General features: G+C 38.1%; 1 protein-coding gene across 6 annotated transcripts in view; it reads left to right on the plus strand.

The window, feature by feature from the left end:
• Positions 1-18,145, plus strand: part of LOC124307202 (uncharacterized protein CG43867) — a 58,155-nt gene that overhangs the window by 21,217 nt on the left and 18,793 nt on the right. For 5 of the 6 annotated variants that reach the window (XM_046768653.1, XM_046768655.1, XM_046768659.1 and 2 more), the window contains exons 3-4: positions 9,916-9,978; positions 16,553-16,720. In XM_046768653.1, the coding sequence (XP_046624609.1) occupies positions 9,916-9,978; positions 16,553-16,720 (231 nt within the window). Of the gene's footprint in view, positions 1-5,118; positions 5,874-9,915; positions 9,979-16,552; positions 16,721-18,145 lie in introns of those variants that run through there. The other variant, XM_046768658.1, reaches the window with a different exon arrangement.

The following is an 18,145-nucleotide window of genomic DNA, read 5'->3' on the forward strand; positions in this document are numbered from 1 at the left end:
CGCACACACACAGACAGACTCTGCCTACAGCTACGGCCTCTTCTTAAACTTTAGATACGAGAATCGCCGCTCAAAGCGAGATCAATATTTAATTTTAGTGGGGAGGAGGGTTTCTTTGGCAAAGAAAATTACGTGCACTCCTTTTATTTTATAAAAGGCTGACAGACCTTTATCCTCGGGGCCATACAACGTAAGCTGCTGAAATTATACACATCTTTTCGTTACGGAATTCGAAATCATATTGCATTACCGAGGCATGCCTAATCGAAAATTTTCAATGCTTCACTGCTAGAAATGCGGTATTAAATATAACATCGAAATTATTCTATCGAAGTTTAAACCATTTTGGTGTTCATTTAAAGACCACTTGGTGTTAAGAATCGAACGATTCACGCCAATGACGCTCAACTTTAGACCAATCGGTATGGGTTTTTATCGACACCGTGAATTTTTCGACAACGTTGCCGCATGGTTGTGACAGTTACTGTCCGATACGACAAATAAGTGTTCGTTATCGTTTACACGGCATGGTTGCTATTTTCGTAAGCAACTCAGGTTTATAAGATTTTTAAGTTAATTCGTTTCTTTTCAAAATGACTAAATAATTTCAAACTTTAAGGGCGTTCAAATAATACGCAGTCCAGAATTTAAAGCTTTTAGATCCCCTCACCCCATAAAGGATCGTAAGACTCAAAAACTGCCTCCCGGAAAAATAAGTCCTCCTCCCGCACACCATTCTCAAAAAGTCTCAAATCAAAACAACTAATGAAGATTAATAAAATGTAACAATGATTTGAACGACATTATGACGCCCCATTCTCCCCCTCCTCGAGCGTAACGAATTATTTGAGCGGCCTATTTGGGAAATGGTTGTTGCTATTATACTTGTTAGTTGGGTCGAGTGAGTACGAAAAATTGACGAAAACACTCAACACACCTTCAGCAGATTCTCATTCACTTTGAAGTTATGGTACACTACTGATATTTGAATCCCGTGTTTTTGGTGTTTTTACATAAATTTTCTATCTCTTCCGGGCCTGCTCATAAGCACAATTTTATCGCAATCACTATCGTTTTACAAAGTATGAAACGACTTAATTACTCTGGAGAGAAAAGAATTGTAAAATACGGTTTGCTCGCTTCTTCGGCACTTCGACCTCCCCTTAAACATCTCAAAAATATACAAGGTTAATCCGCTTCTGGAGAGGCTGACGGCGGCGTCAGGGACAACGCTTTCTGATGATACTCCGAGAAGCCTTGAAATAGCCTGGCTAAGTTTACTGCCTCTCTTACACCGCCTGTCACCGTCTTCCGCTCCTTCTATTCCTTGGGACAAAGAGCTGCCAAAAAGATACCGGGTACGGGGCGGCATTGCGTTTCCATATCACGAGAATTCATATTATTTGCATACAATCTCATAGGATGTAGAGAACATAGGTAGGATAATATAGCTCGGACGGAAAAGTCTAGAACACAGAGATCTTTATTTCAAGTAGCATACAAGGTTATACGCTCGGAACCAACATTTTTTCTACAATATTTCTTAAAAAAAGACGCCAATCACTTTTACAAAGTGCATACAACCTATCTGTGAATTGCAATTGTATATTAGTCAATATAACCTCCCCTAGTTATTCTTCTTATCTTACATATGCATAATTTCGTACCGTACATGTTCCACACCGGTACGACCGGGTAGAAAAAACTTGTATTATAAAATGATATGACTCTGATCAGAGTCTTAGAAGATTGGAATAGGTTCGATAGAGCGTGACGAGGTTTGACCAAGTCCCCTGTTGAAATTTCTAGGGGCGTCTTCCTGTGTATCAAAAAAAGAGCTACTCATGTGTAATTTCATCCGTTAAGCCTTCCTTCGCTCAATTGACAGTAGCTTAGGCTGTCGAAAATTTGCACCTTACCTACACTTTACTACGACTCTGAAATAATAATATATCCGTTTACACTTGAATTTGTAAAAGCCTTTCATCTAAACTTCAATATAAGACAATGGAAATTAATATTTGAGGTAAAAATACAAAACAGGATTTGTTTATTACGGCACGTCACCCGTGAAACTCCTGATATAATTAGTTTTAACCGGAGTGCAAGGAGGCCCAATGAATGGAACTACGCATCAGAAGCTCCATATTTTGGAGCAAAGGAGTATCCCCAGAAGTTTCAACAAAATCCGCTATCCGAAAGTATGATGCTCTCCTCGTCAGTGCATAAAATTTTTGTGAGATTGCAGTACTGCTGATAATTTATAATATTCGTTTCGACAAAGGCAGTGGGACAGGGCTATACCCTCTACTGCAGGTTTTTAAAAGAATCTAGTTCATTTGTCATGGCGTACGTATAGCGTTAAAGTGATAGAAACGGCAATTATTGCATTGGTAAATTATGATTATTTCCGTGCAAGAAAAGGTGCAGGTCAGTAAGTTTGTTACTTCGTTTTCAGCTTAAAATTACAGTCTAACAATAAGTCTTGGATCATCGATCGTGCAAGCAACAGTTCTATTTCGTCGAGCGTATCTTGGCCTTTGTGTAGTACCTATACATACCGAGAAGAAACGGTGTAAATTAGCAGATTGACTGTGAGCGACCGAATGCGCACGCGGAAGATAATTAATTGAACTCTATTGATCTGCGAGATTGTATCGTGGCAATATATTCGCTCGCAAGGTAGAGGAGTCAATCTACTCGAAACGAAGCATGAGATGTCACGAACGCCCGCTTCAAGTGCAAGTTGAAATTACGTTCATGCGATGAGTCGTAGCGGTCGTCAGTCGGTTAACAAGAAAACTTTACCTATACCTGAAAAAATGAGTTTTCAGATCGGATTGAAGTTTGGTCAATCTATAACCCAGTTGCATTAAAATTTGTGGTCATGAGTGTACTGGACGGTGCGCAACACTCGGAAATCACACTTCCGTTTACGTTGTGCTCTGTTTTTACAAACCTCCAATCGGCCCATAAGTTTCTTGGGCGATTTTAATTCCCTCGAGGAAAAGTCGGGAAATTTTTCCAGCTATTTTTAGTGGGCAACATGTGCCGAGTTTTCCCGTCTTCTCCCTGTGTCGTGACTATTTCCTATATTACATAGACATGGCTATACCAGCCCAGATGTATGTTTGTGTTTGCGTCGACAAGTATTGAAACCATTTTCACTGACTCGACGTTTTCAAGGTTACGATCCTTAGCGGTTTGTTAACTTCGCTGGCATTTTACCGTGATTTTAAACATGCAGGATATTGTAGTCAACGTACCTCCTCCACACTAATCGCGTACAGACGTTATGTCGTATATGTACGTGGAATTCACAATAAAACTCTTCATTCAACCAAGGGTATAGAGACCGTGTAAATTTAACCGTACCGCGTACCACTCACAATCCGATGAACACCTGCAATGCTAAGTTCCTAAATTAGTATAAAAAATGGTTTTTCAGTTTATACAGCTCCCCCTGTCTCTGCAAGTATTACCTTGTAATAAAAATGATGTATGTGGTTATTGCTTAACTCCCCCTCTAAAATTCGCGATGTACGTGTATATCCACATTCCAAAGCCATCTGAGTTTTTAATTTCCTGGAACAATTACTCGACTAATTTCTTTTTGACTTGAGGTGATTTTTGCCGCTCAAAACTTAAATCTTGTACGTACCAGAATTGGAATTGCAGCATTTGAACCCAGCGCAGGGCGTGTAGGTTGAGTCGTGGCATCTGCTTTGGTGTATGAGCTTGCGCGGTTTGTTGGCTTGTCGGTACGACGTTCTACCATCATCCACCGTCAGTATCCACAAAGAGAAATCTGGATCAGTTCGCCTGCTACCGCGGTGACAGGGGTGTACCAGCAGTGCGACCATTGCTGTTTGTCCCTGCTCGCATCTTCATTACCGTTCTCGATGATTGAACGGTCGGTTAAATATTCGGTTCTCACAGCGTGTTTTTCTCTCCTGCCATAGTCAAGTAAACAAATACCATACGTAAATGTATGGATCAACACCTGCAGCTATAACCTATAAAGGGCTGAAGAGTCATAACAAAGTAATCTTCAGTTATGAATCCAATTGCCATGAATACAACTGGAATTGAAACACAATGGTTTTTCGTTAAGGGAGACATTTTTATCGTGTATTATTTGGCGAATCTGCCGCTGGTGTTAAAAGACAACACGACTTATATATACTACCTATAACGTCTGGTTACGTGTTGATATTATAAATTGCAACAGTAACGGCGTATGTTCCTTGAAACTTCCCGTCGTCTGCAACCTGTCCCGTTCGGAATGTGGACGCGTGGTAATTATTAACAACTGTGTTAAAACTAAGTGTTGTGTCATAGTGATCACCCTGACGGACAATGAAATAGGTATATTAGATTAATAACTGCATAGGCATATAAAATCCAAGACGTGCTTTACAGACCGGTGCAAAAATTAAAAATTTTCGAGTGATACTTGAAATACTCTTGTAATACCATCGCAACGAGTAAAAACTTGTTCTCGACGGTATCCAAGTTTTTCCATCAAACGTATAGTTTCAGTATTCACTCTTATTAACCACTGCGCCTCTGGAGTCAGGTACCGGTGATGAAATAGCTTTTCAGAAATTTCCATTTCAGCTCAGAGAAGGTCTATATGCCGGCCATAATCTTCGGATGGATTGATGACTGCCTTCGAATTTATACTTTTCCCCAGTGCACAGTTTCCTGCAGCACGTGGGCCGATATCATTTGCACTCGTTAAGTATTCGTGTTTACTGTTACAAATTAATTTAACTGTATGGCTATTTCTAAACATCATTGTCAATCCTTCCTGATTCTTGGTTCTCGATTAACAATACCCTTTGCACTTGGCCTGTAAGTGCGGGCTAGGGATACAGATTAAAGATACTTTCCATCAACGTTTCAACTGCTTATACCAGAAATTCTGTTTTACCGCAGTCAAGTGCTAATGCTAAGATCGGTACGGATACCACGTTCCAAGTTGAGTATTTTTCGCTAGCAGAATGTCTCACAAAAAGGTGACATATATTATACGTATATCTGCTTGTGCATATTATTTAAAAATTCCCGTTAAAAATTGTTTGCCAGATGAAATACACTCGGCGATTTTTCAAATGTGAAATTTCGTTTAACAATTGTTTGCGGAAGAAAATTGTTTTGCTTTTCGTTAGAACCGTATTGTTTCTCTGATACTTTTTACCGAGAAGTGAAGGAGTCTACCTTAAACTGAACTTAAAAATACTTTGACCAAAAATAGTGTGCGTAGAACTGTGGAACGAGCCGAAAGTGTCGCGCTCTTTAAGTTTAACCGCGTGGCGGACTGCAACGGCCATTGAAAATTCTCTGCGGAAAGAGGGATAGAATGAGAGCTGGAAAATTATTCAAAGGCACCCAAAATGCGCGACAGTATAATTTATTCTACCGCATTTGAAATAGATTTGCCATAGCCTTGTACACTACGCGGTGGTAACATCTTAACGTTGTTTCAAACTTTATTGTCGAATTTATGGGGAGTCGACATACAACTAATTCTTAACAAGCCCGTATTCCCAAGCCTCTATTTCCTGACAAAGTTGAAACTTTTGACGAGATATATTCATCAAATGCCTTGTACAGATACAAAGGTCACGGTTGTCGATGATGAACAGGAAAACTGAACTAAAAAATCAGTGTAACAGAAAATAAGGTGACCCTGTAATGGCATTGACAAGTTGTTTCTGAACGAAAACCAGTGTCTGTATCAACCGTAGATCGTCCTTACTATTCGTCATTTAAACTTTCAAAGAGATTTATCGATGATTCAACCCGTTCGAAGTGACAAAAATAACTCCACCCTGGAAATGGAGTCCTTGGAAGAGATGTTGCGAAAGGTAATTTGAATTTAGGCACTATTTGAAAATAACTTCGGGGCGCAGCGTTGATACAAAAATTGTAAACGGAACAAGTATTGTATAGATAATGATGATGATACGGTACGCGTTGCGAGTCCAATTGCGTAAACGAAGGGAGTTGGTCGGAGTGAGATCAAAGAAAAATCGTCGAGTGCAATGAACAAAGCTCTCTAACTGCAACTTCCGGTAATGTAGTATATGTACGTCAGGCTGCCGACTGAATGGACCGCTTTGACGCATCCCATACACCAGAGATACCCTCAAGCTCGACGTTAACGTTCGCCAATTACACTTAATTGTATTATGCAACCCGTGAAATATGACGCTCCACTAGCATCATATACGTATCGAGGGTATAGGCATTAAACTCTGGTTATACCTGCACTGTAGGCCCACCGAGAGTGTTGCTGGTAACCTAGAGGACCGTATGTCTATTTATTTTGTTTATGCTCGTGTGCTTTGAAGATTTCATACCGTCACGTTGCAAAGATCAAGTCTCGAACCAGTCGACTATATATCCCTGAACATAGAAACGTACTTTTCAATAGGGCTGTAACGACAAAGACAGGCAGCCCCCAGGCAACGATCCAAGCTATAACCACGAATTTTCACTCATTTCCATATCGGCACATCCCTATGGTGTTCAGCAACGAACAAATAACCCCGCAGACTCGTAACGCGTCCCGACAGCGTTATCTCAAAAACGCGATATATCACTGCTCATGATGTAAGAAATCTTTTTTTCTGTTAGGAAAACGTCAATTTAACTAGAAATTGTCTCCTTTTAAATGCAAAGGGATAAGGCGATTTATAATTGTAGGTGCGTCTTGTATTAAGGGTGGAAAGAAGGTATTTACAAGTGTGGGCTTCGATCGGTTGGTGATCACGCGAGTGAAATCGCCTTCCGAAAGTCATGCACACGATTTTTTTGCTGTCCTAGTCCCTATGATTACCCTTTTTCGTGTGTAAAGCAGACGTTAAAAATTTATATTTTGTCCGAACGCCTCTGAAAAAACGGCTTTTCATGCATGTGCAGCGGGTGCAGAATTACCTTCTTCTTTCTCGTTTAAAAAAAGTCTCTCGTACGTTTGAAATAAATTGAACAAAATCCGAAATTCTGCGGGCAGAAGAAATGAATAGTTTTTGTCTTGAAAGCGTGTAGTGCTAATGGGCTAATATTTTACAAATTGACACATCTTATGAGGAGGAATAAGAAATGCGAATAGCAGGCAAATCAAATTTTTAATGCCGGCTCGCTGAGTGAGAATTGACGGAATCACGTAAGTACTGCTGTATATTTTACCCATTTCCGGTTTAGACCATGAACGATGGTGCTTTAAAATCGCAGTCACGGCGCTCAAATAGCTCTTGATTAGCTCTTAATTCTGGGCTATCTCATGTTTATATTTTCCATTGTGGTGGTGCTGGCTTTAGATATGTCGTTTTTCTTTTCCAATTCTGTATGTAAAGGGATAGCAACGTGTAGCTCTTATATATTACCGGCGTATCAAGTGATTACTGTAAATTTTATCGTATGACACTACTTCGTCCGTCACTTCTGCGTTTCGGAAACTTTTATTCCACAACACCAAATAAAACTTTTGAGTGCCTCAGTCCAACCGAAGCCTCTTTTATTTTAGCTTTTGGGGTACCACCGCCGAAGTGCCCGTTTCGCCCCATGCCATCTCCCCTGTATGTATATGGAGTTTTCCATGTGAAATCGACAAACCAAAAACCCCCGCCATCTCTATTTCAGCCGGCGAGTTTTTGTTCCTTCTTCCGAAACGCTCTCCTGAATTTTATCAGCTTTCTTCAGCGTTTGCCGATTGGAAATTTTTTTCAAGTTAATAACTACACCCTTGCCGGCTTTCTTGAAAAACTTCGCAAACATTCTATAATCCAAGACAAACATTTTCGCATAAAATCGAAGGTGGTAAGATTTTTTTTCTCTTCAATGCTGTATCAGTGATAGCGATAAGCAAAAGAATATTAATATATAGAATAATAGAATACTTCTAACAACAGGGTGTAACATATATGTGATATTGTGCAACAGAAAAAAGAATAAGATCACAAGATGATAAATTTTCATTATTCTTTGCCTTTCTAAAGTGATTTGTTTTTTTTTTTTTTTATTGACCTATTTATATTTTTTCATCTCTATTCCCATGAATGCGGTATAAAATAAAGAAAAAGAACTAGAATGTATTAACAAAAAGTTTTACCACTTGCAATTTTGTTGGTAAACGTTCGTCTTGGATAATAGAATTTTTATGAATTATTCCAAAACAATCTTGTTGAAACGGTTGGAAAAAACATTTGAAAAATAGCAGTAGTGTTTCAGCGGGTGTACTTGACGCGGAAAAATTTTATAGAATTCCATATTACCATGCACATGCGCAGTCGGTCGCTTAGCCTGTTGACTTTCACCAATCCCCCTCACATTCAGTAATTTAAGTGATACTCCGCATTAACTTGATCTATGAATAAGTCGCGAATACTTTATTTCAATATGCGTGTATGATTTAGTAGGTGATGTTGCAGAGAAAAGTTTTGTCGTATCGTTGGACGGGATCTGTCCATACAGAATAACTATATTTAGCTGTTGACCGCAAGGATAAAATAAATTGCTCTTAAACCCGAGCCTCGACCCGTAAATTAACCTCTGTTTTAATTAACTACCCTGTAAATAATCCCCAAGTACGATTGCTACGTGTAATATAACGAATGACAGTAACGAAGGAACACGTATATGTCATTTCACACGCGTAATACGTACATACGCCTCGATATCGTACACGTCTTATCCTTCAGCGTGAAGAGTTTCGTGACCATTTGATTATACCATGCCGTATACAACTGCACTCATGTGGAGGTAGCGGGATAACATGGATAAACATTCCGGGCAAATGGATAGTGCTTTTCAAAATGAATTGCTACTTATGCATATATGAAAATTATTGAAAGTTGAAGAATCACATGAGCTATTTGTTCCATAGCCTAGAGATAAGAATAATGCGAAGTATTTTCGTAAAATTAGTTCATCTTATTGCGATGGTTCAAAAATGATGTCAAGTAAGTCACTTCACCCCGCATGTGGCCATACTAAGCTATGTTGCCTCGGTCTCTCCTAGATACGTTTTACGCGTTAATACGAACCCCTTTCTTTGCGCAACGAGGTTGAAATTAGTAACATCAACGTCACGAAACATTGGGAAGAAAATCACTGCCTTGCAATTCCCGAATGACTTGAAAGGAGTGGAGTTTTCCAAATGTATTGTTCTTCTAAAGTAAGGATGGTTTGATTTGTTAAACATTACTGAAATTAAAGCGATCTCAAAGTCGCGAGGTATAACGATGTTTCGCAAGTTGCATCATTGCAATAACATTACTAACTTCAGCCTCATGCTGTGCAGGGGTACACAAACAGAAAAATACTGCAGTCAGTTGTATTTTCCCACTCTCTTACTTGCGTTACTTCATATGTACACAGGGAAGGGGCAGGCAAAGGGGGTCCATTAAGGAAATAATGTTACAAGTTGAGATTTGAATCGATGAATCTTCTAATTTTGACCAGAAAATCAAAATCTGATCAAAGACGGGCGTCCACCGCAAAGTTACAAAATTGAGGGCAAAGTGGGCCCCTCCAGAAAATTTGTCGAATTTTTTCAAAATTAACCAACGTTAGAAATTTATTTATTCACTTGCGTTAGGAAAGCTTTAACATCAAATGAAGTATATTTTACTAGAACTAGGAGAAAGTACTAGAAAAAGTTTAATGTTAAAAGTTTCCTGATGCAAGTAAATAAACGAATTTTTAATGTTTGTTAATTTTGAAAAAATTCGAACAATTTTCGGGGAAGCTCACTTTGCCCGTTTCGGCCCACTTCCCCTGCCTTTCTCCTACTTAGCTCATTGTACGAAAGTGATTTCGTACAAAGTGTATGCGTGTAGGTGTGTATTTATGAAACTCTTAAGAGGACCTTTTTTTTTAATCAACACGTTTTTACGGCTGTTGCAGCTTTCGGAACTTGAACAGAGGGTGCTCGAGGCAGAGGGTAGAGCGGACGAAGCGGAAGACAAGGTGAGGCAAATAATTAGTAACTATCCAACATAGAGCCAGCATATCGGGCTTACAATTAACCCTTTCGGTACGGACGGATTCTACGTCGCGCCCTCCCTGCTGACCGAGCAGTCGCGGCAATCGTCTGTACTTGCGGAACACCGTTCGTACGGAGCGAGCGTCGGGCGTTGGGTGACTATAGTCACCGCTCGGACAGAGCGAGCGTCGGGCGTTGGGTGACAATAGTCACCGATCGGGCCGAAAGGGTTAAACGTGAAAACAAGCCACTTCGCCGCCTACAAATAGGCAAGCGGACGCTACCATTTCGTTCGTGAATTGACACTCTGGAAAGCCGCGTAGCGTTTCAATGCCATTTGTACGAGTATGAGAATTAGAAGTTTTAAAAAACTAACTGCAAATGGGATAACAAAAGCCCTGAATGGCTCCGAAGGTGTAGCATATTAGACAGGCGGGTTTGAGGAGTGAGCAAAAAAAATTTTAAGAAAATCACCAATTTTTTATTACAAAAAAATTTCAACATATCATACAAGAAGTACTATTCCATTATTAATCACTCATAAAAATAGGTCTTGAGTGTACTATTCAAGCGGAAACCGATCCTCTTTTTCTTTAAATGCTTCAAAAATAGTAAGGATTGATTTTTTGAGTCGTCTATTTTTTACTGAGTGTACAATTATGTTCTTCAAACTTTTACGGATGGATTTTACGATACTCCACTTTGAACGGTGAAACGAACAAAAAAATTCAAAACGGGCCAGATTTTGTTTGTATAATTTTCATTTTATCACCACCGAATACCTAAAAAAAAATGTCACAAAAACCAAATTTCCTGCTCCCGTAACATTACGGCATTATGTACGTGAAAAGTTGTGTGTACCCTCACCTTAAGTAAGTAAATAGGGTTTAATTGCAGCTGGAGAAGCTAGAATTTTTCCAAATCTTTGTGAATCACTCCATGTAATTGACAAGGCACCTCTAACAACGGTACAAGTACTGCGACATGCGCAGAGCCTTTCTCGGCTCCATCGTGAAGATATGATACATCGTGCATCGTTTATAATTTCAATTGCTGCCAAGTTCGAACGCGCCTCATTGTTAGTACTTTGGTAATGCTGTCTCTCAATGCGAATGAAATTTGAACCCAATTATCTACCTTACCGACACAGGTTCAATATCGATTTTATCAAAGATGCAAACCCTACACCACCGTAGAAAGCTCCGCAACCGAGTGAATCGCGCATGTAACATGCACTCGGAGCATTGATTTTTGTGTAGAACTAATATGGCCGACTCGGACCTTTGCACGGTTATTTTGTTATGAAACGCAGTGCATTTCCCTTGAGTATCACATTAATTCTTGCTGTAGCGGTTTTTTTTTTACATATACCTCGTTCAGTTTCGCCCAAACTCCAAATTTTTAGTAAAGTTTTCAACCACGACATAACATCAATATCACGGAAACACAACAGTCCAAGAATGGCCCGCGACAGGTGACACGAATGAAAGGTAGTGTTCATGTATCTTTATACTCATTCGCCTGTAAAATTCTTTCATTTTTTTCACGTCTTTTTACATCGTTCACAAAGTACAGTTTATATTCACACTGACAGAGAGAGGTCGTTGGAAAAAAAAAAATTGGATCAATTAAATGTGGCGTTCACGAGCGTTGAAACGAATATTTGGCTATTACAACAATTTATAACTTGCACGAATTGAATGCAAAAAATACTTTTGTCAATTATATCATTATTCAACACAAATACGAGGATGTAGTCATCGAAATATCAGTGTGAACGACCTGTATTATATAGTTGATATGAAAGTCATTTTGTTAATCTGAATATCCTACTATTTGATCCAATAAATGTTTGACGAATGCAAGATCAAGTTCTTGGTTTGGTGGTTTAAAAAAATCTCAGTTAACGGAGCTGAAGAATTGGTTGGCAAAATCACAACTAGATACAAGCAACTGAACATTCAGTTCAGTGTAGTGTTTCAATAATTTATTGAAACAACTTATTTGTCGACTGTAGTCTCGTATCGTTCGGATAAACAAATGCTCAGGCCATAAAGTAAGATTATGTTTTAAATTAAAATTACTATAAATTTCGATTGAGGAAACTGAATGGAATCGAAGAACGTCCTGTAATCATTTGGAATGGTGCTGAACAGAAATAAAATTGTAATTGAAAACCTAATGACGGTAGTTGGTAGTTTTCTTAGTAACGCAAGTAACTTGTAATTGTTCGCAAGTCGGATAAAACGTATTTTTAGTTTCCGACAAATGCCGCGTGGATTTGATCGAGATCCGAACCGGGGACCGTTCGCAAATACCTATAATCCTATTTAGGCGGACATCTGTTGCCACTACGCCAAACTATCGCACAGACTTCGGGTTGACTTTAGCCGAGTTACAATAGATGACGAAGTATATTTATTTCAGTGATATGAAGCTTTTGCATGAAGCGTTGCACTTTTGTCGGTTCTTTTCGACCAACAAATTATTCAAAAGTAGCTAAATTCATTAGCCTATTCGTGATTGTAGATATATTCATTGAACTATTTGTATGAAAACAATTTTGTTGTTTTTTCGCCTGATACATACGTTTCAATCAACGAAAGCGTTTGCAGTTTGTCGAATTATATAAACAAGTGTAGATTTGTTTAGGCTAAAAAACAGCTGCTTACGCTCATTCAAGGGTCAGATGTTCTATGACTTACATACTATAAATGTAGGGTATGGATGCTCTTTTTTATGGCCTTTGCCTATTTGTGGCCACTCTTTTTAAATTTACGTTAATGAAAATAATAACTACAATATTGACGAATGAATACAATTTTTAATAGTTAATAGTTGATCAGAAGACGTCTGCATTTACAGTGCATAGCGCTTTCATATGTGGTATGTTGTATCAGTCATAGCATATGTTCATGGGTATAACATGTATGTACGTACAGAGGTATAGATATGCCTGTAAAACACGGTTTTCATGACCCATCGGAGCGGCCCACTGCACATGCACGCAGGCGCAACCCTCGGGCTCGAAACGGGTGGAAAACAACGTGACTCACTCTAGGAAACCCCAAAGCGTTACTTAGTACGCCACTGACCCCTGAGCTGGATGCTCAAATCAATTGAACCACACGATTCTTACTCAAAAGTTTCCAGTCAATGTAACGTTGTCATCTATCGCGTGATTGACAATTCTTTGGAATCGACGTATCTTTGCTACCTGAAAGGCTTAAGGAGCGAGCCCTACGGACCCCCCTCCACACACGCACGGATGCACAAAAGATAAAACAGTAATCATTTCCGCCATTCTGAATAATAAGTATTTTCTTTCATTCGTAACCCATTCAACGGTTCTACACGATGGCTGTGGTGTTTGCCGGTAAGATGTTATACATACTATTATCTATGTAAATTCACAGTGGCTAGCAGAAGACGGTATGTGGTCTGTTACCTATTCATTATATCATTATTTATGATTGATATACTCCGGGCCCGGTATAGATACCGGTATCATTTACTTTTGAGAATGCGATGAAATGTGACCTGAAGTCAAATGACGCACTATTGCATAACATACACACATTGTAATATATGTGGGAGGGGCGGGCAAAAATGGACCCCCGTGTACAATCGAATGGAATTTCGAAAAATGTCGATAACGCTTCAAATTTATTCTTAGACCAAAGACAAAAAAAATTACTTTGTTGAAATCAGCCCATTTTGCCCGCCTCTACCCTATATATATTAGAGGAGGATCAAAAACACCAGACTTTAAGTATTCTGATGTTCTAATTATAAAAATTTTTACAAGTCGATTTTACATTTTTCCGTGTTATTCGAATTTGCTCAGATACATTTCTATCGCATAATAGAGTTGTTGTTTCACTACGGTGTTCACTATCGATGGCGCAAATAACATCGGTGGACGTCTTTTGAAACTTTTTCCATTTTTCCTAACTTTTGATTCAGACTGTGGGTCCCATTCATCCCCAAAGCGCAGATTTATCTACGAAGATGCGTATGGATAGATATCCGTAAAAGTAATTGCAACATTTGTCAGATGTAAATTAAATGCTTAACGCGCAATTACGTATCCCCGAGTATCAAGTACCGTGGTGAGTTGAAAATGGTGAATGATTATTACAAACATGTAACAGCGACTTGAAGAGCCATTAAAATTTTCAAATATTATACTTTGGCCTCTTCGCCACACCGTTGCGTACACAGGGTCACTTATTCACAGTTCCTCCACAATTGAAAAAAAATAAATAAAACACTACTATTGGAAAATTAGAAGCTAATGGCGTTAGTTTAAATCATATCTGTGGAAAAAATCAACACTGTGAACATGTACAAAAATATACCGGTTATTTATTGAACACTGGTCATTCGACCCTTGAGCAGGAAATAGTCGCTACGCGGTCTTAGGATAACGTCGGCTGCATCAGTCGCACTCGTGGCCAGTATTCAACAAATGAACCTGTAAGATTGATAGGTATGCGCTTCGCTTTCATTTTGTGCCTAATATATGGCACAAATAATTTCATCCACATACCTGTATCTATGTACGTGGCAAGTTTACACGCCATTATACGTTCCGTTAGTATACGATAAAAGCAAACAATCGGATGTGTAAACGATGTTTTGCAAGAACGACAATAATCGGGACTCCTGACAGCGCATGTGCTAAAGCAGCAGCTATATTGTAAAATACTTGTAAATTCTCGATGCTTTCATGTTCATCGCACAATTTTACTTATTTTACACCACTCCGCGAAAGATTCGCGGGGGTACTTGGAGAATATACATCGTCATCGCGTATTGCATTCGTACATAACGGAGTACGTCTCTATCATGTCAATTGTTATTTTCAATGAAAAGGCGTGCACACTGTAGTTTTTCACTCATGGTGGTCTTATGGCCGCTGAACTACCCTTGGCGATATCGATTTCGGACAGCTGCAGCTATGGCATAACTGTTCCCCTACGTACGCATGTACAATGTAAACATCTACATACGTACTGTATACATACACATTACATACGTACTAGAGTGTTTCAAAAAAACCGACTATTTTTTTTTTTTTTCGAAGAACATTGAAAAATCTTCCGAGTTTCCCTCAAAAATGACCTCGGTAAAATATGAGCTCTTAATATTGATATTTAGAGGTGGCGATTCTCAATTTGCTATTTCCCATTTAAGTAACATGGGAAAATTTTTTTTTTTAATTTAGAATTTTTTTTGCTCGAAAACGAATCAGTGTGAAGATATAAACAAAACATATTCTTGTAGGAAATTTTGCGCTCTACAAAAAAGATCTGAATAAAGATTTGCGTAAGGTAAGTCGTTTCGGACTTATCAGGCCTCAAACATCGAACCGTTTGAAATAATGATATTGTTAATTTATAAATGCTACAAAACTGACTCATATCACTTAAATACACAATATTATTGATTTTAAAATTAAAACTATAGACTTCCAATGAAATTTTAATTAATAAATTTCATTAATCAACGATATGAGTCAGTTTTGCATCATTTATAAATTAATAACATCGTTATTTCAAACGGTTCGATGTTTGAGGCCTGATAACTCCGAAACGACTTACCTTACGCAAATCTTTATATGGATCTTTTTTGTAGAGCGTAAAATTTTCTACAGGAATATGTTTTGTTTATATCTTCACACTGATTCGTTTTCGAGCAATAAAATTCTAAATTTTTAAAAAAATTTTTCCCATGTTATTTAAATGGGAAACAGAAAATTGACAAACGCCACCTCTAAATATCAATATTAAGAGCTCATATTTTACCGAGGTCATTTTCGAGGGACACTCGGAAGATTTTTCAATGTTCTTCGAAAAAAAAAATAGTCGGTTTTTTTGAAACACTCTAATACGTACATATATCTCCTTAGGTGCGTACACCCATGTAAATATTTACCTATATTTATTCACCATGAAGATCTCTAGAGGTGTCTGAAATTTTTGTTATACACAATTATCTTGAAAGTGGACTCTGGTACTACGGCATCGAACCCTCTGTATAGATATATACATTTCACCCAGCGTCGAACGATTACCATTTCCAATATTTTAACTTCAACGGTGGTATATTACTCTCAAACACAATCTGCGCCTGTATTTTTTTTTCTCCATATTTCTCAACGTTCCGGAAGTTAGAAGTCGATAACTTCGAATTTTTGGCCCACGTTTAAAAATCTTGACAAATTACGAAAATTGTAAGCTGTTGCAGAAAGTGGTGTATTTATTGGCTCAGAAGTACTGAATTACTTTCTACAGCCGCGACTCTATTTATTGTTCTAGATCGGAAATCAATTTTTTTCGGAAACACCCTAATGTAGAGGTAATTTTGAATCGATTCGAAAAGGTTCGGAATTTTCCGTTTCAGATTTCACTCCAATTCCAACTTTTTTTCAAGTTACCCTTTCTAAAGTGTAATACTATGACTTCGACCAATCAAGTAAATGTATAATCCCCGGGATTTACCTTCAATTGGTATTTGAACTGTCTAAAACATGCCTGCAATTGTATGTTATAGGTACGGATGATGGAGGAACGGCTGGTGAAGGGTGAATACTGCTTAAGTACTTCCAGCGTCAGTTCGCCAACACATTCAGTCCCATCAACGTCGGGTGTTCAGAGTGAAAAGATAGATGATACGCACTGTGCCTGTATAACGAAGCTAGAGACACAAGTCGAAGAGCAGGTAAGATTGAGACTCTTTTTGACTTTGTTTCTCAGTTGAAACATATAATGCAAACTATCTGCTACTTGACTTCTGTAGCATTAAGAATTTATGAAATGTATAGTCCAGTCGACGCACTATAAGGACAGTAATGTGATATAACGAAGGTTTGAAGGTCCAATTAAGGTTAATCGAGGTGGAATTTTATTGAAACAATGTTCTGTTAACATAGATAAAAATTGAAAACCCATTAATTGCAGCTACAACAGCATAATTATTGACAACTTTGAAGAGATCGCATAACCGAATTATATCTGCAATAAAAAAAATCGCATGTTTCACCGATTTTAATGAATTGAGGCTGATTTTGTTCGTAAGTAAACTCTCTAAAAATCCGGGCAGTATTTTTTTTATCAAAACCTTAGTTTGTTATTCATCACATATAATGATTTCACTAATCATGTTTTTTTTTATCATTTGACGAGCCAAACAGAAAATATTACTCTGTTGATTTGCAAAGAATTCATTTACGATCAAAATGACCTCTAGTCCCTTAAAATTGTCTAAGCAATGCGTTTTTTTTTATCATGGGAAAAATTTAATACTGGGATCTCTTAGAAGTCATCAATAATTATGTTATTGCAGCTAAAATTTATAGTAATAATCTTTTCAGAACGTTTGTCCATTGCAGTGGACATACATTTCGAAAATTCATAGCTAAAGTTACACTTATCAGATTTTTTTCTGGGTTGCGTTCTGTTAACATTTCCAATACCTGTCTGACAAAGAAAAAAATATATTGCAGCGATCCCTTCATTTAAGAGCATGTAGCAATCTTATCTTTACCGACCGAGCAAACTTACCGTTTTTCTCCCCATATTAAATAAACAATTGAACGGAAAGGGTTCAAATATCAACGGTGCGTCGCATTATCGCAACGGGATTCGGGAAAGTTACTCATATCCCGAAAATCGTTAAAAAAAAAAAATGTATGGGTTTTGGACACGTTTTATTATTTCCATTTTTTCCACATTTCAGGGGTCAAAAAGTGCATAGTTGAGACACTTTCCGCAATTCCGAAAAAAATTAGGAATAAAATGAACCATTGCGAGAGTGTTTTCGTGTAATATTGAGGTCGGTAAACGAAAATTAGGAATTACAATAATTTTTTATATAAAAGATGCTCTCAGCGATTCACAGTCGAAATTTTAACCCTCAGTCGGTAAAGGTAGAACTGCTACAAGACCTTAATGCAAAGCTGTAAGTTCAAAAAACATTACGTGTCCACTGTAATGGACATGCGCATAGTTTTTGATGTAGATTATGAAGAATTCTGAAAAAAATCAGGTATCTTCGTTCAAGGATACAGAAGCGACATACGCTGGAAAAAGAAAAATTCCATAGCTAAATTTTCTGTTCTCAGTTCTGAATTGTTTGAAAAAATTT

This window comes from Neodiprion virginianus, chromosome 6 (assembly GCF_021901495.1).
Source record: "Neodiprion virginianus isolate iyNeoVirg1 chromosome 6, iyNeoVirg1.1, whole genome shotgun sequence".
In the NCBI taxonomy this organism is placed as follows: domain Eukaryota; kingdom Metazoa; phylum Arthropoda; class Insecta; order Hymenoptera; family Diprionidae; genus Neodiprion; species Neodiprion virginianus.